General features: G+C 43.2%; 3 protein-coding genes across 3 annotated transcripts; 2 read left to right on the top strand and 1 right to left on the bottom strand.

Moving 5' to 3' along the window:
• Positions 1-167: 167 nt before the first annotated feature.
• LOC128456908 (claudin-3-like) lies at positions 168-6,216 on the top strand. Its single transcript, XM_053441334.1, is given in 2 exon segments — positions 168-1,147; positions 4,459-6,216. Coding segments are annotated over 2 exon segments (1,149 nt in total). The 5' UTR covers positions 168-656; the 3' UTR covers positions 5,117-6,216.
• A 7,924-nt stretch (positions 6,217-14,140) lies between these two features.
• abhd11 (abhydrolase domain containing 11) lies at positions 14,141-19,488 on the top strand. Its single transcript, XM_053441725.1, has 6 exons — positions 14,141-14,268; positions 15,548-15,683; positions 16,025-16,198; positions 16,331-16,501; positions 16,971-17,152; positions 17,291-19,488. Exons 1-6 carry the CDS (start codon positions 14,141-14,143, stop codon positions 17,424-17,426), a joined length of 927 nt encoding a protein of 308 aa, XP_053297700.1. The 3' UTR covers positions 17,427-19,488.
• bicdl2l (bicaudal-D-related protein 2-like) lies at positions 19,478-24,373 on the bottom strand. Its single transcript, XM_053441724.1, has 6 exons — positions 23,643-24,373; positions 23,210-23,329; positions 22,680-22,838; positions 22,029-22,120; positions 21,785-21,905; positions 19,478-20,416 (listed from the first exon to the last, which is right to left on the bottom strand). Exons 1-6 carry the CDS (start codon positions 24,189-24,191, stop codon positions 20,066-20,068), a joined length of 1,392 nt encoding a protein of 463 aa, XP_053297699.1. The 5' UTR covers positions 24,192-24,373; the 3' UTR covers positions 19,478-20,065.
• Positions 24,374-26,793: the final 2,420 nt, after the last annotated feature.

Below are 26,793 nucleotides of genomic sequence, written 5' to 3'. Positions count from 1 at the left end.
TTGTTTGCATATCCATTACAGTCTCATGTGGTCTGCTATCAACCACATAACAAGCTCTGCCCTGGTCACTCATTACCTACTGACAGTCATAAAGCAGACACTCCCAGCCGCTACCACGGGCAAAAGGTTAACCCATAAAAAGACTCTTCATTTGAAAAAAGAGCACGCAAACAAGCAGTTGCACACCCAGGTGGTAAATGGGGTCAACGGCCAGGTCGCACCTGATTGGTTTGGTTTGGTGAGTGATGTCATGTCTTAGGAGGGCCCGGCCAGTAATCTATAAAACGATAAGGGTTACTGACGCCTTAAAAGCAGAAGAACACAGGAAACCAGGATCCGAGCGCGCACGTACACGCAGGGGAGAGTCTGTGGAGGAAGCGGACTGTGAAAAATCAACACTTCACTGGAATCAGGAGTAGCTGCAGTAGCTACAACTTGAGGAGGAGGCGCACCCAGTGGAGAGAAGGGCTGACAAAGAGGAGCTCAAAGGGCAAAATCAACACAGCCTTCAAGTGTTTGTCGAAAAACAAAAGTCGGAAAAGGAAGCAGGGAAATCTGAGAGCAGGAGAAATTTAAATTTACAGGAGCTGAAGAGGAGAGAAAGAACAAACAAAGGAGCTCTAGATTCACCGAGGGGACGTTTGTCTGGACGCACGATGGTGTCTTCTGCACTTGAAGTGGTCGGAGTCGCCCTGGCGGTGCTCGGCTGGGCGCTGAGTGTGGTCAGCTGCGCTCTGCCTATGTGGAGGGTGTCCGCTTTCATCGGCGCCAACATCGTCACGGCCCAGGTGTACTGGGAGGGCCTGTGGATGAGCTGCGTGTTCCAGAGCACGGGGCAGATGCAGTGCAAGGTGTACGACTCCATGCTGGCCCTGCCTCAGGACCTGCAGGCGGCCAGGGCGCTCACCGTCGTCTCCATCATCGTGGGCGTGGTGGCCCTCCTCATCTCCATATTTGGAGCAAAGTGCACCAACTGCATCGAGGACGAGGGGGTTAAAGCCAGGGTGATGGCCGGTTCTGGGGGGGCGTTCATCATAGCATCTCTGGCCCAGCTAGTGCCCGTTTCCTGGTCGGCACACACCATCGTGGTCGAGTTCTACAGTCCGCTCATCCTCTCTGGACAGAAGATGGAGATCGGAGCGGCGCTGTATCTGGGCTGGGCCTCTGCTGCCCTGCTCATGGGCGGAGGGTGCATTCTCTGCTGCAGTTGTCCCCCACAGGAAGAGAAACCAACGAGATACAGCGTGCACCCCCAGAGTCGTGTGGCATATTCTGCGGCACCGAGGTCGGTGGCTCAGAGCTTCAACAGGAAGGACTATGTGTGAGCAGAGACCGATGAGGGATTATTATTCATACTTTATTTTCGCGTGTGTCCTGCTTATTTGTACATGTTCGGGAAATGTGTATCAAAAAGTAACCAATTGATTATTGCATTAACTGGAACCAGCTTTTCACCAGAGAAGAGCTTAGCAGATGTTTTTTATTGCCGATCAAAAATGTTTGCTTATATTTTTGAAAGTGTTTGTTTTTTGAGAACGCGGTTGTATGTCAGAGTTCAGCAAATTTGTGTTCATAAACATTTGGACCCATTATTGATATTTCTCCTGTGTACATATTAAGCATCATTCTGTCAACTGCTGTTAAGCAAACAGTAGTTGAGTTTTATTTACAGATATTTGGATTTTTCTTGCAAAGCACAGACAGAGGCTTAGTCACAGATGTGAGAACCGGGAAAAATGGAGTTGACGTCTCCGGTGCAAGGTCAAAATGGCTGAGTTCACTGTAGAAAGAAGGAGGGAAGTTCAAATCAAGTGAAATGTCAGTGATTGTGTTTGTTTCCCCTTCGTCACGTTGTTCCCATTGCTGTGTTTAGACATTTTCTACAAAGGTTAAAACGTTTGTGTTGCATGTCTTCTGTTGTGTTAACATTGTAAAGACTTTTATTCAAATGTTTGAGGCGTCGGGCTTCATGAATGAAAGTGTTTTATTTTTTCTTCTTGTTTCAGATCTACTGAATTTATTAAAATAATTTAAATAACACAAAACACTGTAGTAGTGATTTCCTCACCGTGACATGTCGGCCTAACTTACACTGGCTGATCTTAACAATGATTGAAACGATCATTAAATGACAGCAAAGGCACACACGATGAATAGTGGTAAGGTTTTGACTCAATAAGTTGTATCAATATTTTTGGCGGTAATGCACCTTGGTGTTGGCTGCCACCCACCAATAAACCGGAAGAAGAAGAAGAGGAAATTCAAAGGAACATGGTCATCATAGTTATGGAAAATGAACTGTAAGATATAATGAGCACATAGAAAAAACTGAATTTAAGTTGCTCTGAAGTTCTCCGGTTTTTAAACTGTACAATTATTTAAATCGACATTCTGAAGAAGAGTTACTGGTGTCGAGGTGAATAGGTTTAAGTTAGTGACACCTAATGCCAGTGAACAGAAACCTGATGCAGTGGTATGAACAGGAAGTCCCTTCTGTTTGCTGACCTAATACTGAAGCACTGATACCAACTTCTTCCTGATTTGAATAGTCAAAACTCTCTGTGGGTTTTGGCAGGTGTGATGTTGATATGACCTATTTCTGCCCGTCTGAAATACATAATAAAAATAATAAATAGTGTGTATTATTGTTCTATCAAATGTGCATCACGTTATTATAGATAGGCCTAATTTGAATTACTTGAAGTACTGCTTGGTAGCAAGTACCTTAAATTAAGTACAGCAAATGAGGAAAATATTCCCAGTTACTTTCCATCACTGGTGACATCACCATTTGTACCCATGATTAATAGATGGGTTATAGATATTCGCCTTCATCCCGTCACAATGATGATCATTTATATGGTTCAATGTGTAAATCCCTGTTGAAGCAGTTGGTCAGTGCCGGGGAAGTGAAGCAGGGAACCTACAGGTTATTGTTCTTATCGCAATCAACTGATGTTGTTACATAAACACACTGAGGTGAAGATACTCATGATAGAACGACAACAGAGGCTCCCTGCTGTTTGGCCCCAGGGTTTGTTTGTGTGAGAGTTTATAGCTTTGTTATAACTGTTTTATGCTTCACACCTTGAATGTGAGGACATTTATCTTAATTTTACAGAAACTCTCCCTCACAGTTTAGGAGTTATGTAGATTTTTCCATGTATTGTCCTGGTTATTAGACTGTTCTGGTCCTGATTATAAAGTGGTAAAGAAAAATTCTAATTCTTTATAGTAAATAATGTCAGTAAATATAGTTCTTTAGGATCGTGTCCTGAAAATATCAAGTTTGAAATGTTTTTAACTTAGTTTGCACAGAATTCTCTTTTAACAAATGCCTTTTGTTTTCCATTACACTTTTTTGCCATTGATTCCTGGAAGATTCTGCTGTGTGCCTTTGAGTATATGTTTTAGTATCATGTGTGTATATTAAACTTTTTTAATTTCATTTGGTGCCATTTTGACAGGGACAAGAATTTGTATCTTAATTGGAACTCTCTAGTTGTATAAAGGATACATAAAAAAAAAAAAATATATCAAAATGCAATAACTATGGTTTAAAAAAAAAAAAATGGTATTTTATTTAAAACTTGTTATTCTCTCACTGCCTTATTTATTTATAAATATCTGCAAAGCCTCCTTCGAACGATCCACTCAGACAGGAGCTGTGTGAGCTCAGAGTTTAACCGATACTGAGACGATCACGTTGTCTGTGTGCCTAAGGTGTCTGAAAACCGACCTATTATGTTTTCTCCCTGCTCATATTTGCTCAGGGGCAGTTATTCCGGTTTCCAGCCGAGCTTTGGGATCGTTTTTCCTCCCACTGAATCCCATCAAGTGGAACCAGGAAGTAACAAAGGATCAGTGGTATCAGGGAGCCGGAGTGTGTGTGTGTTTGCAGCAGTGTGTTCCTCTCTGGTCTCCACTGTGTGTAGCTCGTCTACTTCCCTCAGGTCCCACCTTATCCCTACCATCTTACTTACTTCAGACCACACCTTGATTTTACTCATCACAGTTTTATCAACCTGCATCACACAAATCAAGGGCTTTTTCGGAAGAAGCAGCCGTCTTATCAACCACCATTAACCACAAACACACACACACACAAACACACACACACACAAACATACACAAACACACAAACACAAACACAATAAGACACTCCCTCCCTCCCATCCATACCTCCTCACCTGTTTCCAGATCCCCTCCTCCACTGTGTATGCACAGAGGTGTTCTTGTGTGTGTGTGTGTGTGTGTGTGTGTGTGTGTGTGTGTGTGTGTGTGTGTGTGTGTGTGAAGGCGGCCTCCTGCTGACATCATCACCATGGGACTCCTCCTTGCTCCACTGACATATAAAGGATCTCTTGTTTCCGTGGAAGCATCTCTACATCCCACACAGGTGCTCCTACAGCTCACTGATCCACGGAGCAGGAGACTGTTCTCAGCGTTAGTCCTCAGACGTTGAGCCATCATGTCGATGGGCATGGAGATCGTGGGCATCGCCCTTGGAGTCATCGGGTTCATCATCACCATTGTGACGTGCGCCCTGCCGATGTGGAAGGTGACGGCCTTCATCGGCGCCAACATCGTCACGGCTCAGACCATCTGGGAGGGATTGTGGATGACCTGTGTCATCCAGAGCACCGGCCAGATGCAGTGCAAGATGTACGACTCGATGCTGGCCCTGACCTCGGACCTGCAGGCCTCCAGGGCCATGATCATCATCTCCATCATCCTCGGGGTGCTGGGGGTCCTGATCTCCATCGTCGGAGCGAAGTGCACAAACTGCATCGAAGACGAGGCGTCCAAGTCCAAAGTGATGATCATCTCGGGAATCTTCTTCATCCTCGGCGGCCTTCTGGTCCTCATTCCGGTCTCCTGGTCGGCCAGCGTCATCGTCAGGAATTTCTACAACCCCCTGATGATCGACGCACAGAGGAGGGAGATGGGGGCATCTCTCTACATCGGCTGGGGCGCCGCCGTGCTGCTCCTGATTGGCGGGGCCATGCTGTGCACAAGCTGCCCGCCCAAAGAGAAGAAGTACAAGCCCCCCCGCATGGCGTACACTGCCCCACGCAGCACCAGCGCAGGGTACGAGAGGAAAGACTATGTTTGAACTGCTCTCAAATGTTTGTCAGGTTGATTTGAGAAGTAGTAAAAAATATTTGTTGCACATGAGTGTTTTTTGTTTCCTTATCTGGGACCACAAGGTGAATCCCACAAAAGACTCCGACATGAAGACGTATCTACACATATTGATCTTTCAGCTTTGCTTTAAGTTGACATGTTTCTTGTTTTGAGGTGTATCGTGCTGGAGATGCTCTAATGTTGAGCCTGCGGACACGAGAGCCTGATGGTTTCCTATTTACTTTATTCTTTGAAAATGTGTTGTTTCTTTGCCAATGTAATATTTATACTAAAGCTTCTGTGGCATTATGTGAATGTGAAAACTATGTGCAGCTTGTGTGTGTGGCTCGGCCGTTGGTCGGCCGGTGTCGTGTTTCACTGAAACTTCCAGTTTAAGTTCTGTGTGACAATGACAAGGAAGAGACAGCTCTCATTTTACATGGATTTGCTTGTGTGATTGCTTAGTGCGTGTGTGTGTATGTGTGTCTATGTGTGTGTGTGTGTGTGTGTGTGTGTGTGTGTGTGTTTTGCATGTAATATTTGCTTAGGTGAGTTTCTGCCTAGACTGAAACTGAAGACGGGTTCCGGTTTTGGCCCAAGGAAACAACTTCATCTTCTTCCACACACAGACTGTTCCAGGTGGCTGTTTGACTTCATATGTTTTTTGTTTGTATCTGTGAGTTTGTGCATTTTACATTTCTGTGACAAAATGTATTTCAAAATGTATTTTATCATTATATTATTCAAGTGAGTGTCTGTGTTTCAAATAGATTTTTATCGATGTGTCTGAATTTCAAAACTTTTATAGCTTTTTATAATATTTTAGATTATAGACGATGGCCTATACAGCCCTGTGTAGGTAAAACAAAGACACTGTGCGTGTGTGTATGTGTGTGTGTGTGTGTGTGAGTGAGAGAGAGAGAGAGACCCTGAGGGAACATGACCGCAGCTGTTGAGCTGTTGCAGGATGTGTGTCTCCAGATCAGCAGGATGTGTTTTGTGTGCCTAAAGCTCCTCAAACACTTTGCCATGATTGTGATTAATTGTTTAAAGTTGTGTTTGAATTCCAAAATAAATGTTGTCTCGAGACAGAGGTGTTTTTCTTTTGCCTTTACTCAGGACTGAAGTTAAGAAACACCAACAACATAAAAAAAAAGACCCTATTAAAAGTAGGGTTTCTTTGTTAAGCCGCAGTGATACAGTGGAATTCATCAGTTTAGTCCCAGTCATCCTCAATGTTAAGGTGTGACAGGCGCCATAGGTTTTATAGGGAAGGAAAGGAAAGGACGAGTCGTCACAGTAGCTCCACTGAAGTGTCATCAGGAAGTTAAACCTCAACAAACAAAAAAAAAGATACTGTAGCTGTGTCCAAGGTTCAGACGCCTCATCCTAGAAATCGGGTTTATGAAGGTGTGGCCTCTGTCCAACAAGATGTCCTCAGAGGCTGAACCGAAATGAGACGGTCTGGTCAATGTAGGATTTGTGTCACCAGCTTGGTCCCCACTTACCCACGGGTCGTTAGCTTCTTCTTAGGTCTGCACTTACTGCAGTGTGTCTCCCCCCCCCCCCCCCCCCCCCCCCCCACCCCCTGTATAGTTAGCTCATTAGCCTCGTCACCAGCCACCAGCCACAATGACAGGCTGGCTTGAGAAGGACCAGACCGTGAGATCCTTGGTTGCTCTGGAATGGAAGGAGCCATTTGGAATGGGACGGGCCTATCGCGCACAAAAAAACTTGAAAGAATGTTTTTAATGACGAAAAAAAACTGTCTCTCTTTTCCACATTGGCTTCAATAAGTTCAGATGGCATCTTATCTTTACAGAGACTTGTTCTGAATGACGATCTTCAACATCTACTGCTACTATCTACCACTCGTGCTTTATTTTGCAGATTGTCAGACTGCTTCGTTATTATTATATTTACACAGACGTGTAGGATTGTTTGGCCGTGGTGGATGTGTGAGATCTACTCAGTGCTATTTTAGTTTGAATTGCTCTGACTACATGATGCCAGAATGATTAGATTTGATCAAATTCAGTTTTGCATTTTGCTGCATAACAAACATTTAAAGTAATTTATTTCTGGCTCAATGCCCTGATTTGTCCTTTTGCCATGTGGCAACAGTTAAACTTTGTCATACATAGTCACATTCACACATCATATATACAAACACCTCTGTGTATATATAAACTAGGACGTTGACACCCACAATAAGAACCACACAGTTAACTCTATAGTAATATTTACTGTGTTGTCAACACCCTTATTTTTCTGTAAATAAAGCTCAGTGTGGCCGTTTTGAATTTGTTTCTGTATTCCTGACACAGACTTTGTGTTTATTCAATAGATCTGAACAATTGAAACTATCAAGTCAATAACAGTCATCATGTTTACAACTGGGACGTTTAATATTTAACCCTTGACTTTCTGGTTTTTAACTCGATGTAGATATATTACACTTACTTATATGTAAATATTTTGCTGTCTTAATATCCAGAGCATGGCGTTTCACTATGAGATCAGGACTTATTGATTTCATGTTCAGATTTCCTTATCCCTTCACTCAAAACCCAGCACTCGCACACCAACATGTGCCCCTGCTTGTGCTTATATCTGCGCTTGAACTCAGATATTTTTGTTGCTTGGAAAGTTTTCCTGCACTCCACTCCAGTTCTTCTCCTCGCGGTCACGCTGCTTCCGCGCACAACTGAAACATTCGCTCTCAGATTTCTGAAGCGCAGGAAATCCGTCCAAGCAAGTGCAAGCGCACAGTCTGAGCACAAGCAGGGGCGAGATGGTGCGAGTGCTGGTTTTTGAGTGAAAGCAAAAAGAAATCTGCCTCTGAAATCAAGAAAGTGAAAGATCATGCTCTTGACTGAAGACAGTGATACTTAATGATGAGACTGGATTTGACGTGATGAGGAGCGGTAAGTCAAAAAGTAGCAAGCACCCTGCTGAGCTACTGATGTACCAGGGGGATGTAAATGAATGACGATAAAGACGTTTGGTAAATAATAAATATTCAAACTTAAAGGTTCATTCTGTTGCGTCTCTATTGGTTTCGGTAAGAAAACCCATAAGTTTACCAAGATTACCCTCATTAATGCGGGGGGGGGGGGGGGGTGTCAGATGTCAGAACACATGAAGCACTAATTCATCACATTTCACAGCCTTATCTGTAGAGACGTGCAGCAAAGGTACTTTATCAGCCCCAAGTTCAGTGTCAACAGGTTCACCCCCCCCCCCCCCACACACACACACACAACCCTGTACTCAGAGGACCATGATCAAGCTGGGTGTGTGAGTGGAATTTGACCAATTCAATGGAGACATAACTGTCAAAACGATGATGATGTATAACAACAATATTTTGGAAAACACACTTGTGAATAAATCATCCAGCAGCAGTTTATTTATTTGTTCTAAGCTGAGCAGTGTCTTTTTTTCTTGTTGTCTTTGTTTGAGAGAGAACAAGACGCCGCATTCCAGTGAATTATAATTTTGTTCTCAACAACTCCCTCCTCAACAGAGCTCTTCAGCTGTAAAACCTAAAAATACCCTGAACAATCATGGGCCCGCTGCTTTATAAAGGCAGCATAAAAACAGACGGGTCATAAAACATCCGGTTTAGAAGAAACAGGTAAAATACATTTGTGTATAAATACAAGTGCTCAGTAAAAGTTATAAAGAAGTCAGTTATAAATTCTTCTTTGAGTCGTGGAACTGACTCTTATCTGCATAGATAACTGGTGAATATCAGGTTTGGATGCTTTCACACCACCAGACATTTATCTCAAAAAAATTGTATACAGACACCAGAGGTCATGTTTGTTAAATGTATTGATTAATCAAAAACAAAGCATATATCAAACTAGGATACAATAAATCCATTATTAGCTGCAGTCTTATTAATATGGCAGCATGTCAGAGTTAACTTCAGTCAACTATTAGTTTGGGAATATTTAAAACCTGAATACTGAATAGACTGAATAGACTGAATAACCCGGGGGAAAATAGATTATGTTCAGAATCAATAAAACTCAACTTATCATGACTGTAATTTAACAACGCGTCCTAATTACATCGATAGGAAACGTAGCTGCGGGGTTACTCAATGATGTTCAGCGCCGGATGTCGACGGGAGCAGGCGAGTAGCGTGACAGCAAATAAAAGCAAAAGGTCAAGAAAACGTTGTGACAAGTCAGTGCAGAGAATCAGGACCACTGATCTCTCACACATGTCCCAGATAGCACATCTGAGAGGCGACACGTGAAGTGGACAGGTAGTGGATTTCTGTCCAACAGGATGACGACCAAACAGCAAAGTCCGCCGGGTTCCTGATAGAGACACTAGAAACTACAATCCCACGTTATCGCTGTTTTTTTAACCGCATTGCCAGATTGGCTGTAAAGTTGTGTAAAGCTGATAAAGTATCTACTGCAAACACTTTAGTAGACCGGTGCAGGTAAATATGTTTTACACTTGTAATTATTATTCTTTTAAAAAATAACTACAATTCTAGTATTTTTTTAAGTTTACTCACAGATTACTTGATATACAGCTCTCATCTTTTGATACAGGACACATACACGTGCAGTAATTCATAATAAAGATAATACTTTGCCCATCCTGTTGCAAAGCCCCTGCTGATTCAAGATGTCTGCTCCTCGTCATGATGTGTTTGTTTCTGACTGAAAGTCAAAAAGTCTAAATCCCAAACCTAGAAGATTGTTTATCATTGTTTAATATGTTTTGTCTTTGTGTTTGTGTATTGAATGAAGTATTTGAACTTGCAGATTTCGGCCGCCCAAAAAATGTGGAGCTCAGGCTGCAGCGTCTCAGAGTCACACCTCCACAAATTCCATGAGAAACCTTTTCAAGTTCAAAGTCAGTATATTCAATCAAAACCAGATAACTGGAGTCAAACAACAGGAACACGACCCGAGCCTCCATGGATACCAGAGAGTTAAAGAAGGTCTAAGAGATGGATCGTCCTCTGCTGTGAGTGTTCACGGTTCAGTGAAGGTAAATGAGACGTCAGCACTGTGACCCCAGAGGTCGACAACAAGGACTGAACCATGTCTGCAGTTGGAACTGATGCCTTGAAAATGGAAAACATTTCTTTCCTCTCGGATCATTTTGTTTATCAGGCGGCTTCGAGCTGAGGTCTGAGACTTAGCGAGTCATCAAACCATTTATATCTAAATACTGATAAGTCTGAGCTGTTGAGAAAAGCCCAAAACACGACTAATTAGAGGGAAATATGTCGATATCACTATGTGGATAAACAACATATAATGTCTGGCTCCCTTAACTTGTTTTTGTTTGAACTTTCTAGAGTCAAAGCAAAAAGAAAAAAGTGGTTTTGACAAATAAATGTAGAAAAGTTTGCTGAAACAGAACAGACGGAAATTTATGTCATGGAGACCTTATTAGTGAAGTGCAGGATATTTATATTTTTAGAATGTGCATCATAAACCTCAATGTATTGCTTTTATTAAAAAGAAAATCTCAATATTTCTTCATGAATTATCAACAGGGTCTTTTTGAAACCCCTGTAACATTTTAATTATTTTCCTTATATAGTATGTTTATTTTATGGTTAAAAAACTGGTAAAATCTGTAAGTTTTAAATAGAAATAGCATAGATATATAAATATATGTCCAACTTATAATATTACATAATTCATTGACTGCAGACAGTGATGACTGATGAAAGTGAATGAAAAACTCCACATCAGAAACCTTGTGGTGGCAGTTTTTTGTTTTGTTTATTTGGTTCAAGGAGAACTGGAGCTGTGACAGGGATTGTAAAGCAATAGAAAGTGCACACTCATCTGTGAATGCTCTATTCTTCTCTCAGTCGGGCCTGAGCTCCCTTGGGCCTCTGTCTCATGCCTTCACTATGGCAACAGCTCGCAGCGTGCTTTATCCCAGCAGACTTGTCTCCCATAGCAATGCATGTTTTTCAGATGCAGTGTGGGAGGCCAGGTTGTCTGGGATGATACACAGGGGGTTTGTTTTCATGTTCCTGAGATGAGAGGCAACATTTAACACGACTTGTTGAGGGAGAGTAACTGGCGATGTGTAGTTTGTTGAACTGCACAGTGCAGGAGGAGGAGCACATGTAAACAAACGTCCTGGAAGCTGATCACCTCACTGAGATACTTTGGCACTCTTCTGCTTTGAAGACTCAAGAGAGCCTCAGATTCAGGAAGCTCGATTTAATTTTGAGCTGTACAGTTAATTTTTAGGCCCTTCAATCAAAGTGAGGATGATTATAGGTTGTTCTTTTGAGTCCACTTGCCGACAGTGTTTTACAATTCTCGGCACGTACTTTGTTCAAAGTATCTATGAGAACTTGTCACAGTTCTTCTGTTTTGGGGTTTTTGTACTCTTCATCTCCCAGACTAACTCTGTGATGTTGGGATCAGGGTTTACCTGTGCCTGTCGCTCCTCTTCTATTCACTGTTAATATCTACTTGGTAATGCCTGACAAACAAAATGTATTCTATAGTGTCTAAACCTTTGGCACAGTAGAACTATTGAAGATATGAAATTAAGTAGAGCTGTGTAGAACTGATAACTTACAACTAATTAAAGTTCATAAGACTGAACCTGCAAAATGTAATAATGTGGAACTGAGACCAGGAAGTAATTAAATAAACCACTGAAAAACAGCTGAAGTATAATTTAAAGTATTGACATTAAACTTAAATTGCTTATATAGTCAACTGGTGACGTAGAGTTCCACAAAGAAGAACCATCACAGGTTTGATTAAGGTCTTTTATAAATGTCCCCATTGTTCATTTACTGAAAGCTGCTCTCTGATGGAGCAGCTCTATGCAAAACAATAAGGAAAAAAACCTTAATGTGACGCTATGGCACCACCAAGTGGCTCGGACTACAATCACATTGAATATCACTGTGTTGAGAAAAATAAAAGTGAACAAGGGGAGGCCTGACAGACAGTAGGGCCTGGCACCCGGCACCGGCCAGGCAGTCTGTGCACAGGCTTTGCTGCGGCTTACAGGAGATCTGCTGTTCTGTTTGTGGAGTCTGGTTGATGGGCACTTGCTGGTGGAGGAATAAAGGATGGAGGGGAACCGGCTGGGGCTGAAGCCACTTCAGGTCTCTGAAGAGGGGCACAGTCGAGATCCTGGTCCACTCCGACACACTGAGGCTCTGTAGGATACAAAGAAAGGTTTTTCTGAGAAGATGTATGTGGAGTTTAAAATCCTCAGCAGGCTGTCGGCCTAGTCACACAATATGTATTACTTGTTACTTGAATGTAAGAAACTTGACCTTTAGTGATTCAGAGACTCTTTTCAAACATGTTAAGACGCTGTAAAAACGTTTCTTTAATGTTGAATCAACTTCAACCACAAAGAAACTTTTCATGTTTAATTGACAAACATTTCTGCCTGTAAACACACAGAAATACAATATAAAGTAGTTAGAAAAGAAAAGATCTGAATGATACAATAAACATCCCAGAGATCACTTAACAAACAAGACAATAACACTTTTATTAGACGAACAACAAACAAACTAATCAGTTCTTATCATTCTATTTCTCAGACTTTGAGCAGAGTGCTCCTCCAGTAGTGAAACATGTTCTCAAACAAATGTCTAGAAGAACAAGAAGTAAAGCGACAGCTGGACTCTGGGAAGGTTCACAGGAGAGAAGAGTCTAAGATCTGCTGCTTGTTTGGAGTCAGAGCTGCTGCTGGACCTGATGCGGTGATGCCATTTCTCCACAGGGGGGCGGTATGACTTCTACTCCTCCGTATTTATGGGCGGAAAGACGGAATTCACACATCAATTAAAAAGTGCTGAATGAAAGATTGGAGACTTTCTGTCTTTGATTATATTTTTACATGATCAATTATCCATTTAATTCTCACTCCTATCTATGGAATTCAATGGCTAATTTGCAATGCATTCCACTGTATATATTATGTTTCAATTGTTTATATCATCTCTATTATATTTACCAATGCCAATTTTTTGACTATCCCTGTTACTGAACCACAGCAAATCTCCTTATTGTGGGACGAAGAAAGGATCATTTTATCTTTTCTCAGTAGCAGTAACTGATGATCACAGTCATTGCTGACAATACTATGTTATTATATTATGTAGTAAGTCATAATAATGAGATATTTAGTCATTTTAATGAGTGATTCACTATTTTAAAAAAGTTTCTCACTATAACGACTTAACAGGATCTTCTTTTTTTTAATCTATGGGCTTCCATACATATGATTATGTAAAATATACATAAATTCAGCTCATCGTTCTGCATCTTAACATAGGCTGCTTTCATTGAGGGTATAAACATGTATAGCTGTATATCTGAAGGATCAAACTATTTATAAATACTAAATCACTAGTGGTGGCCAAATGCATTTTGGGGTACTTGCACTCAACTTGAGTAGTTCTACTTTATTCTTCTACATTCATTACATTTATTTATGACTTTATTTATCAGAATCAGAATCAGAATTATTTGTATTGCCATGTATATTTGCACATACAGGAAATTCCCTTGGTGTGGTTTATGCACTGTACAAACAACAATATAAAAGCAAAAATATATGAGCTTATCTTGAATAATCAGTAAATGCTATGATATTTTATCAACAAATGAATTATGATAATTACGCAAGGTTATCAGTAATACTGTTTCGATGGACTTGTTGACTGGTTAATATTGCATAACAATTCATCATCTATAAGTACTTCCTCAGCCCCAATGAACATTAATAGAGACTAATTTGTTTTTTGTCTCTCAGTTATAGTTTACGGCGCCTGACACCAGGAGCCTGACAGACCGAACCCAGGGCCCTAATACCACTCGATGTGTGTGCGTGCCACGTCATCACGCAGCCTCACCATCAGCTGTTGACACCGTGTATCCTCAGCCTCCGGACACCGGGTCTCCGCCGTCACCGTCTCCGCGTCTGAGCCCCTCATGTAGTTTGTGGACCGGCCGGTACCGGAGCTGCCATGAGCGCGTTGTGTCGCCTGATCCAGAGAGCGCTGCCTGGCGGCGGAGCGTGTCGCCGGCTCTTCCCCGGGCAGCAGCAGCCCGTCTGCGGGGCTGCTCTCACGGTGCGGACCGCCAGCTCATCCAGGTACCCTCGCTAGCTTCCCCGGCTAACCGATGCCCTCTGCCCGCCTGAGGTGCAGCGTGGTGCCGCGGCGCCGGACTGACATCACAACCCCCCTTCCGTCTTCTCCTAATAACACGAGCAGTTGTTTACCGTTAGAAACAGACGCCATGTCGTATCATTGCGTCTTTATTTACCGGTAACTTCCCGGAGCTTACATGAATGACATTCAGACGCTTGGTTAGCATCCCGGTGAATGAGTCGAGCTTAGATAACGTCGATAACTCGACGGACGCTTCCTTTGTTTAACTAAAACAATTACTTATAAAAATAAAGCGTTGAGTGCTGGTACGTAAAGATAATTCATGCTATGCTACATGTGTGCTAAATGTACATTTTATTTTTATTAGGTAAGCCATGGCCGTGTTAACCTCCTGAGGGGGCCAGGGGTAAACAAATGTCACTGGGCCCCCATTGATTTCCACCATATAGGATCATTCATCATTTAATTTAACACCTATAAAACCTGCCTGTAATCTAGAGCTGAATTATAAGTCGATCAATGCTGTTACGAATAGATTGTTTATGCTTTGCTACATGTATGCTAAGTGTTCTGTGCATTTTTATTAGGGAAAACAGGGCCGGGTTAACCTCATAAGGGGGCCGGGGCAAAAAAAATGAAGTAGTCCCCCGTTCATCTCCGCTACACATGATCGTCATTTCCTTACACAACATGAAACCAGCCAGTTATCTAGAGCTGAACATAGTAATCTGTGTGTCAATACACAAATTGATCAGAAAGGTAAATGTCGGAACCCAGCCTTCTTTTCTTATGTGATGGAATTATGCTACCTCGCCTGAAGATTTCTTTGTGTTTATTACTTGATAAAACACAATAAAACTTCAACGAGTTAGGTCAATATATAAAAAAACAACGATAAAGGTAATAAAGGTAAATATTTCTAAGCTTAAACTCTTACTTAAAAAATGATGTATTCGTCCTTTAGTTGAGAAAAAATATTTCTGAGCAAATAACACATCATTGATCAATGCTGCCACTTTTTCTCTTTGAATCAAACCCCTTTTATCTCCCTTATTAATATGTCCTGCACATTTGTCTTCACTGAGAGAAGAAGCAGGCGACTCTTCCTTTTCACTCCTGAATTAAATCAGTTTTCACAGTGTTTTCCCACTTCGACGTGTCACTGGAGCCTCTGAACATGTGACGCAATTCACAGCACAGACGTGGAGTCGGGGAGAGTTGAGCTAATCAACATGTTTCTTTTGGTTTTATTTCCCACAGCCCAGTCAACTTGACCTACGATGTCTTTGACGGGAAGGGAGAGAGCACTCCCCTGGTGTTTCTTCACGGCCTTTTTGGCAGCAAATCAAACTTCCACTCAATAGCCAAGTCCTTGGTTCAGCGGACGGGCCGAAAGGTAATGCAGCGATGAAGACACCTGATGCTGTTCTGTCATAACAACTAAAACAATTCGAGTTGGTTCTGAAGCAGCCTGAGAATGGCTCTCTAACAAAAGCGTGTTGTGTGTCTGTGTGTTGCCTGTCATTCGATACAACCCCCTGTCACTCTGTGCTGTTGTAATACAATTCTGAGATGATCTTTTGCCTCCTTAAAGAACCTCATCACCTCATGTGAACAATACAGCTTTTGTCTCTTATGTCTCTTTCCTGAGCCACAGCCCAAAACATTTTTTTGTCACCACCCTGTTGTCTCCTTCCCGCCTTTTCCAAGTGTCCTAACTCTCCTCTGACCAGTTAGGTGCTGACCGTAGATGCACGTAACCATGGCAACAGCCCTCACAGCCCGGAGCTGACCTATGAGGCGATGGCCGGTGATTTGAAACACCTCCTCGCTCAGCTGCACATCGAGAAGTGCGTCCTCATTGGCCACAGCATGGGAGGGAAGACGGCCATGACGATGGCCATCACACAGGTTAGCAGTTGAGAAATGTCAGCATGAATTAATCAGGGCGCCACAGTCCCCTCGCTGGATGTCACCTGACCTTTAGCAGAATCTGAAATTAATATTTTCTGCTGCTCTCCATGTGTGTCTCTCTGCTTGTAGCCTGGTCTAGTTGAGCGGCTGGTGGTTGTGGACATCAGTCCAGCCCAGACAACCACACGCACCAACTTCCGTTATTACATCCAGGCCTTGCAGAAGGTGAAGATCTCCAGTGACATCCCGCGCTCCACCGCCAGACGGATGGCTGAGGACCAGCTGCGCAGTTTAGTAAAGGTCAGGAGAGTCTTTGATTGAATGTAAAGCATATCTATGGAAGTTTGTCTGAAATAAGTCAGGAAAGTGCTTTTTGGGAAAAAAAATTCCTTTATCTGACTGTAAACCTGCTTTAGCTGATGTTACTGCCTGATGCAGCAAGGATAAGTTATTTGACACGGTTGTGAACTTCTCAAGTTAAAGTTGATGTGACCATGTAGCTGCTAAAAGCTCATTTTCATTTTGAGCTAGTCACTGACTGTCTGTCTGCAGTGCGATTCTGAACAGATCATGTAAGAACATTTTTTAAAGCTTATTCACGGACTGTTGTGGTGATAATAAACCAAAGCATTGATTTAATGGACCGTAAAACCAAAGCTTGTGAAACTGTGTGAAAAAGTAAATTGAACCATATGAACAATAACAAATATTGATTACATCTGTTTTAAAGTCGAACTCTGACCCCGAAAACTGTTCTTCCATCCATCAGGAGCACTCGGTGCGTCAGTTCCTGCTGACTAACCTGGTGGAGCAGAACGGACACTATGCTTGGAGGGTCAACTTGTCGGCCATCTCGGAGCACCTTGATAAACTTATGAGTTTCCCCAGCTTCAACACAGTCTATGAGGGACCCACCCTGTTTCTGGGTGGAGCCAGTTCAGCTTATATCAGGTATAAACGACCAAAGACCTTCTATTTGTTATGTGTGTAAAATATCATAAAGTAAACCCTAACCTTAACTCTCCTACACTACTTAGTCTTACCCGATATTCTCTTTCCTCCTCTTTCTTGTCTTCGCCCTCGATCCAGTTCCGACGATTACCCAGAAATCCAGAGGCTGTTCCCTATGGCCGACATCCAGTACATCCCAGACGCCAGCCACTGGATCCACGCGGATAAACCCTTAGACTTCATCAGCTCCATCAGCTCCTTCCTGCAGTCCTAGCTGCCTCCCGTCAACACCTCAGAACGGTTTCTGTTAACGCTTGGCGCCTCTGAGCGTCCACTCACTGAAAACGAAAGGTGAGAATTCCGCAGCTTCAGCGAGAGCGAGCGGAATCACTGTTAATCCCTAAACCTGCAACCACTGGACCAAGCTCGCTCTCTTACAGCTGTCAGTTCTTTTACCAGCGTCAAATGATGTGCAGTGTAGCGTCAAGTAGGCATAACTTTAGTTTTACCCGATTGGCTGGTGTCTAGATTTTTAGATCCATGGAAGACGATAGCAAGGAAAGTATGTTGAATTTAACATATTTAACATAATAGGGCTGTTTTGGAGGTGATACTAATCCAAAGAAACTCTCATTTGCACAGTGCTTTCTTTTGTTTCGACTCATTTATGCCAGTATAAAAGAAAAGAGGATTTAGACCGAGTACAATGTGGGACGACTGAAGTGGACCAGCAGTGAGACGGTTGGATAAGAAGGTTGAGGAGCTCCTCTTGGAGATAGATGAAGTGGGAGATTGGTTTCATGTGTCAGGAGGATCCAGCTCTTCACTGGGGCTGTAATACAGACATGATGTTTTGTTGTAGAAATGTAATTATGGTGATATATTCAGTATTTTGAACAGGATTTACGATTTTTCCACCTCCTCTGTGGGGGTTTTCTTGTCTTATTAAGGAGTGTGGTCTTTTCGGTTGAGAGCAGCACTCACTGATTTCAATCCTGCGCCCGCACTCAAATATCCGCTGCTTGCGTTTAGAGTACCTGCTCTCCTGCTTCAGCTCAAACTGAAAGACCACACTCTTGATTAAAGATGGAGAAAGCAAAACTCATGCTTCTCCTGTGTGCGTCTGCCGGATGAGAGAGATGGGAATATTACAGTTCGCTTACTCTGACTCAACTCGAGCTTATCGGGAGCACTGGTTATATTTTTAACGGCTGCGTAACCATCTATGAAAACCCAAGCTGAAACGCTCAGAAGCAGCAAAGTCACAATCTGTTTCCTGAATATCTCAGGTTACAACTGGATATGCTTCTTATTATACTCTCATACTATTCTGTCTGTGTGGCGGTGCGCTGTGGTAAAGTTGTTGTGTCAGCATTTGTTCAGTCCGATCCGTGTTTTGATGAAACATCTTTTCCTGATTTATTAACTGTATCTCTCTTTATCTTTACAACTAAGGCGCAAAGCTATATGGGTAATATCCCACAGATATATGCTGCAACTGTGACCGTCGTTATGTAATCCTGACAGTGTTCGTCTCTTCTGTTTCATTTGTTTTGAACCGTACAGTCCAGTAGTAAAACTGCCATCAGTATGAATAAGCAGGGTGTTGTAAATTTGTGCCTCTTTTGTCGAGAGCTATTTTTTCCATTTCTGAAAAACTTGATAAAGAGAAAACATTTTATTTTACGATGTTAACTTTCAGGCTTGAGATTGGCAGCTGGGTTGCCGGTTGTGTGTGTGTGTGAATTTCTCACAAGGAAGTCTTAACAAGTGAGGGTGTACCCCTTCACAACGTTAGACGTTTACTGCCGTTGATGTTTAATGTGAATATGAAAGTCTAATGGGCTTTGAATCATCCGAATGACGTTGAGCGAAAATCCTCGTTTCTTTTTATAAATCTCCAGGTAGTGGAGAAACCCCTTCACCCTCCTCAGCCGCAGCAGTGTGGGGGGGGGGGGGGGGGGGGGGTCGGTGGTTGTACTGACATTTGAATGCACGTCCTGCTTCAGCGTCTGTAGCGTTAAAGTGGGACGAGAACATATGAAAGAGGAACTTGTGTCAGCGATGTAGGAAATCAAATGACTTCGGTAACACGAGAAACAGTTTGAAGACTGTGATCGTGTGTTTAGCTGTGCGCATGCCTTCTCTATTGTCATCAGCTGTGACTGTACTGTGCTATGTACGTCTGTTTGTTTCACATTATGGCATATGAGTATTTTATTATGTACAAGATGCATATAGGAGTGGATTATATATACATTTATATATGTATGTATATATTATCGTAAATGTACTAAATGATATTCTACAATAAAATGGCAAACATCTGCAACAAAGTTTATTTTCTTCTTTTGAATATTGAAAATGCAGCAGGCGAAGGTGCAGAGACGAAGGATTAGAGTTGATATGTTGAGAGATTCTTACAAAATAAACTGCCGTGTCACTGAGACATTCTTTTACAATACAGCAAAACAGTATTCAGGAGATAGTGTAAAGCGTTCAAGTGTTAACAGTATTAAACAGATACATGGCTCATTTCAAATATATAAATTACATTAGGCAAAGATCCAAAGCGGGTGCTCCCAGGATAACTATAGTTTGTGCCGGATAATGTTTTTCTTACTTCTCTTAAAATGTTCAATAGAAAAAATCCACAATCCATGAACATGTAAATATTGCTCATATCGAAAGGTAATGGAAGCTCTGTGTCCACAGCTTTAAGTTTCCACATCGCACTTCTATAAGCTGTCAGAGAGTGCTGCTCGTCTCACACTCAGATCTAAAGTGAGCAGAGACACACTTTCCCCCTTCAGACGGCTGCACACACACAGAACACATCTGTGGTTGGAGGAAGAGTCAAATGTCAGACACCACAGTTGTGTATCAGAGTGAATGTACCGACTCATCACGGTTTCAATCGAGACACACGGCCTGGAACCCGTCGTCATGGCCCCGCTCTGAATCCGGCCCCGCTGCGTCTCGAGGGTTCTTGCCCCTCCTCAGCTTGTCCATCCAGTTGCGACGAGTGAAGCTCGGAGAAGCCGTGCTGGGAGGTGGAGCAGGGGGCTCCACAGCTCTGGGGATGAAGATTTGGTTTGTGTTGGTTGTGTGAGGCATGGCCGCAGACGGAGGGACAATGGTCGGCCGCTGGACGTTTGGTCGGTTCCTCCTCAGGATGCCCAGGGTTCGGGACTGCTTCCTCTGGGACTGCTCCGCCTGCTGCTGACTCTGCAGCTGCTGCTGGAGGATCCGCTGAACATCCTCCTGTGGTGAGAAAGGAAAAGGACGTCAGAACACGGAGAATATGGATTCTTTGGGAGGAAATATGGAGAATAAATTGATGATGAGGCACAAGGGATGGTACAAAAATGAATAGGGGGATAAAGAGTGATCAGCAAAGGGGAAAGTGATGTATTTTTCTTTTTTGTTGACCGGAGGAAAATCTGATTCCTTCAGTATAAGAGAGGAGGTCTCTTTGATCCAAATACAAATTTAAGCCTTCGATTGTACAACGAATTAAAAAAACGGGTTGTATTATGCAAACTGTCATAAAACCTGTCTTGTAGGTCTGGTGTAGGGTCTTGTATTTTTTCAAGATAAACTAGTTTACATCTGAAGCAGCCTCTACAGTACTCACAAGTAAAATTACATGGCGCCGGTTCAACAATGAAAATGAGCACGGTGCTAAGAACATGTGCATGAGCCTGAGGCCAAAACAATGTCTACGGATTCCAGCTGCCATGAGTTGACACACTGCAAGTTCTGGATGACATTTTAATTGTAGTGTGTGTGTGTGTGTGTGTTTGACACATTCCAGGTTCTGAAAGAAACGTGTAATTAGCACTGTCCTTTTCTCAAGTGTTTGTGTCCTACTTCTCTAGACTAACATGTTCAAATGTTCCCATCGACTCTGTTTGGCTCAGTTTACACCTCTCTGTCACTTTATTCGTGTGTTGTTATGCCTCCGCCCGGCAACACCTTGGCCGGAGGCCTTCTACCCGCCCATCCATCCCATTGTCACGATCTCAATATCTCTGTTAGGGAGGGTGGGCATTTGGCCTCTATAGACAAGAAAGTGAAAGTGTGAAATGGGGGAAGACATGAAGCAAAGGGCCGGGGTGGAGGTGAAGGCTCCATGAATATCTTTAAATTTGGCAAAAACACTGATTAGAATATCGAGGTCAAAGGTCAAAGTATCTGTGAAATAACAAAACAAATTTTTGACCGATCATCCACCATCTGTATACCGCTTATTCTTTGAGGTTATGGGAGGAGCCAATCACAGCTGAGATCGAACGGGAGGAGGGGAACGCCCTGGGCAGGTCGCCAGCGAATCACAGACACACAACAATCAGAGACAAACAACCATTCAGGCAATTTAGAGGCTCCACTCCAGCTAACCCCAGTTCTTTATGTCTTTGGACTGTGGGAGGAGCTGGAGAAAACCCCCACAGACACAGGGAGGACATCAGACTCTGGTCGAACAATCTTGCTGTGAGGCGACAACGTTAACCACTGCACCACTGTGTCAGTTTTGGGCCATAACTCAAGAACTCCTATGCTTATTATCAAATAATACTTGTCAGACTTGGATGTTGTATCTGAGCGAGGTTGAACTGGGGTCAGGTTTACCTTCCAGGCGTCGACCTCCAGCGACAGCTCCAGACGTTTCTGCACGGCCTCCAGCAGCTGGTTGTTCAGCAGCATCATCTCCGTCTTGCTCCGCAGCAGCTCGGCCTCCATCGCCTTCTTCCTGAGTAGCGGAACAGAGAGAATGACACATTGCTTAAAAAAAAAATCCTACCTCTCAACTTCCTTTTTACCGCCCTTAAATCTTGACTCATCTGGTATTTAGAGGAGATGACTGTGTACTCACTTCTCCATGGCGTCGTCTCTGTCCCGCAGCGCCTGCTCAAGAATGGCACTGTCCTCTCCTCCTCTTCCTCTTCCTCCTCCAGATCTGAACCCCTGAAGGGACGAGCAAGCAGAGGCCGCCGGTTATGTTTTGTCCCAACTTTAACCTCAGTGACTGAAACCTCTCTTATCTCAAATCTAGTCCCTCCATCGCTCACACACCTCGTGACTTTAACTCCAAAAAAACCTGCTGTAAATACCAGAAAGGCTTAGATCACAGATACTGTCCCTCGGGAACTTGTCCGACCACATAGCTGAGAGTGGAGACATCAGTGAATCAGGGAAACAATGAGGAATGCTTCATTCTGAGAACACGGGTGTCTGTCACATGTGTATTAACATCTACAGACTACCTTTAACTTCCTTTCTGATACTGTAGTCATGAAAGCATCTTGAAATATGGCAGCTGCAGTATCAAGTAAATAAAGTCCGATTTTTTGATAACAACCAAACACTTGTTCTTCTCAATAACTATCGACCTTTGTCCCCTGCGCTGTGTAAGAACAACAAGTCTTGTGCAAAGCAAACATTCCTCTGAGTGAAAGTCCCACTGAAATCCACTCCGACTGAGATTGCAGGGGAATGGTGAGGGTGAGGTGGGTGTTGTCCTGACCTGCTTGGTGTGGCTGATGGCCAGACTTCTGGCCACATTCTGCAGCTGGATCAGGGCACTGTCCAGGCCGTTGTCCCTCTGAGACGGGTCGGGGGGGCTGGACTTCTGCTCCGTGAGCGAGTTCAGCAGCCGCACAGCGGACAGGATCTCCTCTGTGACCTGGGACAGAAATGACCAGAGAGAATTTACAACAATCCAGTGTGTGTGTTTGTGTTTGTGTTGTAGGTGTTGTCCAGGTATTACTCATGTTGTCGGAACCTAAATCTGTTATACAGTCATATTATTATAATGTTAATCATTATATGTTAAGTTGAGGATGTGTTTAAAGGTTAAGGTTGGTCTGGGGTTTGGTTTGGGCAGATTTTAACCCTCTGAAGTCATGGAGACACTTTTATGTGTGTGTTTGTGAGTGTGTGTGTGTGTGTGTGTGTGTGTGTGTGTGTGTGTGTGTGTGTGTGTGTGTGTGTGTGTGTGTGTGTGTGTGTGTGTGTGTGTGTGTGTGTGTGTGTGTGTGTGTGTGTGACCCTTACCCTCTCTCTGCCTTGACTCCAGCCTCTCCCTGACCTGTTCTCATGGAGTTTGTCCACCTGAGCCTTCAGCTTGATGCTTCGTCTGCGGGACAGCTCCACTTCTCTGCGCACTTCGTTCAGCTGCACACAACAAGCATCACATCATGTCAGCAAACTGCGCCACCATTTGTTTTGCAGGTAGTTGCAGGCCCTCACTGTCAAAGCACAACCTCGGCAGTTTGTTTTGCAGAGTGTAAATAGAAACTGCTTTATCTGGATTCCAGGGTGAAACTGTGGAGGAGAAATCCAGTCGCACCGGCTGAGAGGTTGTTGCTCAGCACTGCAGAAGTGAATGCATTCATAGACACAACGATCACATTCACCCTCCACTTGGTACATTAATGTGCATGCAATCTCTCTCTCTTATTTTGACATTCGAAGACTGCTGTCCTACCGTGGCTGAGACATGTCCCAGTGTCCTGCGCCTGCTGAGAGGTTTGTTGCTGTTCAGCAGGTCCGGTAAAGTCCCATCGACGAAGCTCATCTGCGAGGAGCTCCCACCTTCACTGCTGGAGGGTCTCGACCCTGAGGAGTTTGTCGTCCCCTCTGTGGTCAGTTCCCCTTGACTGTCCTTCTCCTCAGACTGAGAGGAGCTGCTGTCCTCGTCAGCCAGCTCCTCATCGCCCACTTCTTTCAAACTCAGCCCACTGATGAGGCATGTGTTGAGCCGCATGTCTGCACAGTTCCCCTCTCCCAGGTCGGCAGAGACCAGATCCTCCTGCTCTGCGTCCGCCTCAGGTTCCAGTGGATCATGTGGCTCTGTCATGATCACTAGACCTTTGGGATCAACGGGCAGAACTATTGGTCGGTAAGATGTTCTGATCCTGAGTGAGCCCTGCTGTCTGTCCTCCACTCTGTTCAGGGACGAGTGGAGCTGCTCGCTGGTGGTGACTCGAGGTTTCAGCTTCTCGTTGAGGGCTGAGAACGACTGAGAGAAGTCCATGGTCTGCCGGGTAGAAGTCAATCAAACCATCTGCAGTGCAGGGTGGAAGACAAGAGAATCAGGCTGGAGGGAGGGTGACTGGCTGAATGTCTCCAAACTGGTTTTTCCTGACATACGTGCGTCTTCAGAGCTGCGTGGCATGATGTGATGTCACAGGAGGCTGTGGCTTCGTGTGGGCCTGGGTTCCTTCCTCCTTTTGAGTCACTACACAAACATGTGACGGGCAAACATACCAGAGCGGCATGGCAACAAAGGTGCGCTGCTTTTATTTATAATCTTTTATGACAATCGAACTGTCAAGGCTTGACGCACGATACCTGATTTAGACTGCATGTACTATCAAGAAGCTTGAACACACAAAGCACAGGGCTGAAGATGGTGAACAGAGAAAACAAACAAACATTATATTTATACTCAGTGTCAAAGGCAAGAGGTCACTTATTCCTGACTCTTCAAAATAAAAGTCAAAACCACACAGCTGACTGAAAGGCTCTGGTGACATATCCTGACATTTTCATTGTTCGGTCATTTGGGGTGACAGACCTCCTACGTGTTGAGAGATGAGCCCCTGACACACATACACATCCTATTTTAGAAGTGATCACAGTGAAGGGGAAAAAGTTACATAACACAACTTTTCATTGGGGATGTGCGTCATGTGTTTTGTCCTTGTGTGTTGTTGTCTGTGATATTTGTGTCAGTCTCACTTATTTAGTTTATTTTTTGTCTTAGCTGCCCAGAGACCACGGTTGTAAGGATTCTTTCTACAGAATATGTTCACATTTAGTATTTTATGCTATTTCCCCATCAAATTGACAAATGTAATAAATAAACCCCAAGGCCCAACAGCTTCACCAAATTAAAAACACTCATAGAAATGAGTTCCCTAAATGTAGTTTTTTTTCATCAAGATCCACAAATAATAATCTGAGAAGTTGGGAAAATTCAATCACCCTATTTGGCTATATTAAGTAAAGTGAAGGAGAATACCTGGATCCGTAAACAAAGGCCCGACAGTCCCCTTATGAAAACACATTTATATTCACTAGATCCAGATTTCTATTTGGATCTTCAACAAACTTCCCCACATTGATAATTATCAGTCTCCTTAACCTGCCTGAAACAAGATCCATGAATTATTCTCAACAGAAAATGTTGAAAAACATCGATCATCTCTCAATGTTAAAGAAAGACAAGAGAAATCCCTCCGGCTCAGATTCACACTGACATATAATGGGTTCTTCCTTTGGTCCCCCCCCCCCCCCCCCCCCCCCCCCCCCCCCCGCCCTTCCACTAAATCTCATTGAAATCCAAACAAACAAAAAAACAAAGGTGAAAACACAAGCTCTTTGGAAGAGATCACGAATGCAGTAAAACAGAAATAGCCCTTTTCATCATCAAATTAATTCATCTATTTCTCTATTCTCGTTTGTGTTCTGTTCTTCATTCACTGGCTCATGTCTTGTTTTGACAGAATAATTTGCATGCAGATGGGAGTTGTTTTAAAGGCTGTGGCCGAGGTATAATAACTAACATACACCACAATTACCAAGTTGTTCTTCCCTCTTTCAGAGATAATGATACATGACGTGATGTCCAACCAGTTTGAAGATGTCAGGTCACGTTAGAACCGGCTCCTCTCACGTTCCCCCCTCCCACCCCCCACCCGGCTGTACACATGCTGTTATTTAATTAAAAAATTACACTCCTGGTTTTTGGTATTGATGCAGCAGGAAGTGTTTTCCTTCTCACGTCCGTCTTGCAGCCATTTGCCAGAATTGTTTTGTCCTGAACACGGTGTCTCTCTGCAGGAAGTGGGTCACTGCTTCATTACGACTCAGGCAGGTGGACTCTTCACTGTTGATTGTTGCTTTGTCACGTTGGAAGACTTTACATCAAAACAGGTAAAACCACAGCTTGTTCCAGGTTTAATAGATTGCATCTATTATCTATTATTAATCTTCAGGTAATAAAACACGTGTCAACAAGTCATTCAGTCTCAAATCTTCAGGGTCTTTATTAATGAAACCACTGGAATGAGACCGTTTTCACTCTCTCAGTAATCATTTAATTATTAAACAGGTGGAGATGGAAAATATATCAAAAAGAGAATTAAAAAAAGTTGATTTATATATTCAAAACAATGAATTCCCCTGTTTGTCTTATTTTATTTCAACTTAATATCAGCATTTAATTTACTCTTAAAACATATTTTTAAAAGTCTCTTTGTCTTGTGAATGAACCTTGTTGTTGAGAAACTTTCTAACATTGCATCAGCCAGTGAGAGCAGTGCTTCACGCCTGGAGGCTGCTCTGATGCAGCAGAGAAGCAGAGAGACATGTACGGCCTGATATGAAGTAGTGATCCATATTCTGTATGATTTACAAACTAGTTCTGTTAAATTACTGTCCTCCAGAAAGAAACAGCCAGTCCTGGTTCTGGCGAGTGTAAATATTTCACAACTAAAAGATTATTCAGTTTCCCCAACCACAAACCTCTCTCAGTGTTACTGCTTGTGTGTTCGGCTCAAAACTATTTGATCGTTTCATAAGAAGAGAAATAAAGGCTTGGCTTTTCTCAGTTACTTGATACTTGAACAAAG

Source organism: Pleuronectes platessa, chromosome 15 (assembly GCF_947347685.1).
Source record: "Pleuronectes platessa chromosome 15, fPlePla1.1, whole genome shotgun sequence".
NCBI lineage: Eukaryota > Metazoa > Chordata > Actinopteri > Pleuronectiformes > Pleuronectidae > Pleuronectes > Pleuronectes platessa.
Note: the sequence above shows the minus strand (reverse complement) of the source record. Positions and strands in the feature narration are given on the sequence as shown.

What these genes read in the sequence shown, in the direction of transcription:
- abhd11 (XM_053441725.1), top strand. Translation starts at nt 14,141, where the DNA reads ATGAGCGCGTTGTGTCGCCTGATCCAGAGAGCGCTGCCTGGCGGCGGA. An exon ending in AGCTGCGCAGTTTAGTAAAG is followed by an intron (nt 16,502 to 16,970) that starts GTCAGGAGAGTC and finishes TCCATCCATCAG; the next exon opens with GAGCACTCGGTGCGTCAGTT. An exon ending in GCCAGTTCAGCTTATATCAG is followed by an intron (nt 17,153 to 17,290) that starts GTATAAACGACC and finishes CCCTCGATCCAG; the next exon opens with TTCCGACGATTACCCAGAAA.
- bicdl2l (XM_053441724.1), bottom strand. Translation starts at nt 24,191, where the DNA reads ATGGACTTCTCTCAGTCGTTCTCAGCCCTCAACGAGAAGCTGAAACCT. An exon ending in AGAGACGACGCCATGGAGAA is followed by an intron (nt 21,906 to 22,028) that starts GTGAGTACACAG and finishes TCCGCTACTCAG; the next exon opens with GAAGAAGGCGATGGAGGCCG. An exon ending in TGGAGGTCGACGCCTGGAAG is followed by an intron (nt 20,417 to 21,784) that starts GTAAACCTGACC and finishes TTCTCACCACAG; the next exon opens with GAGGATGTTCAGCGGATCCT.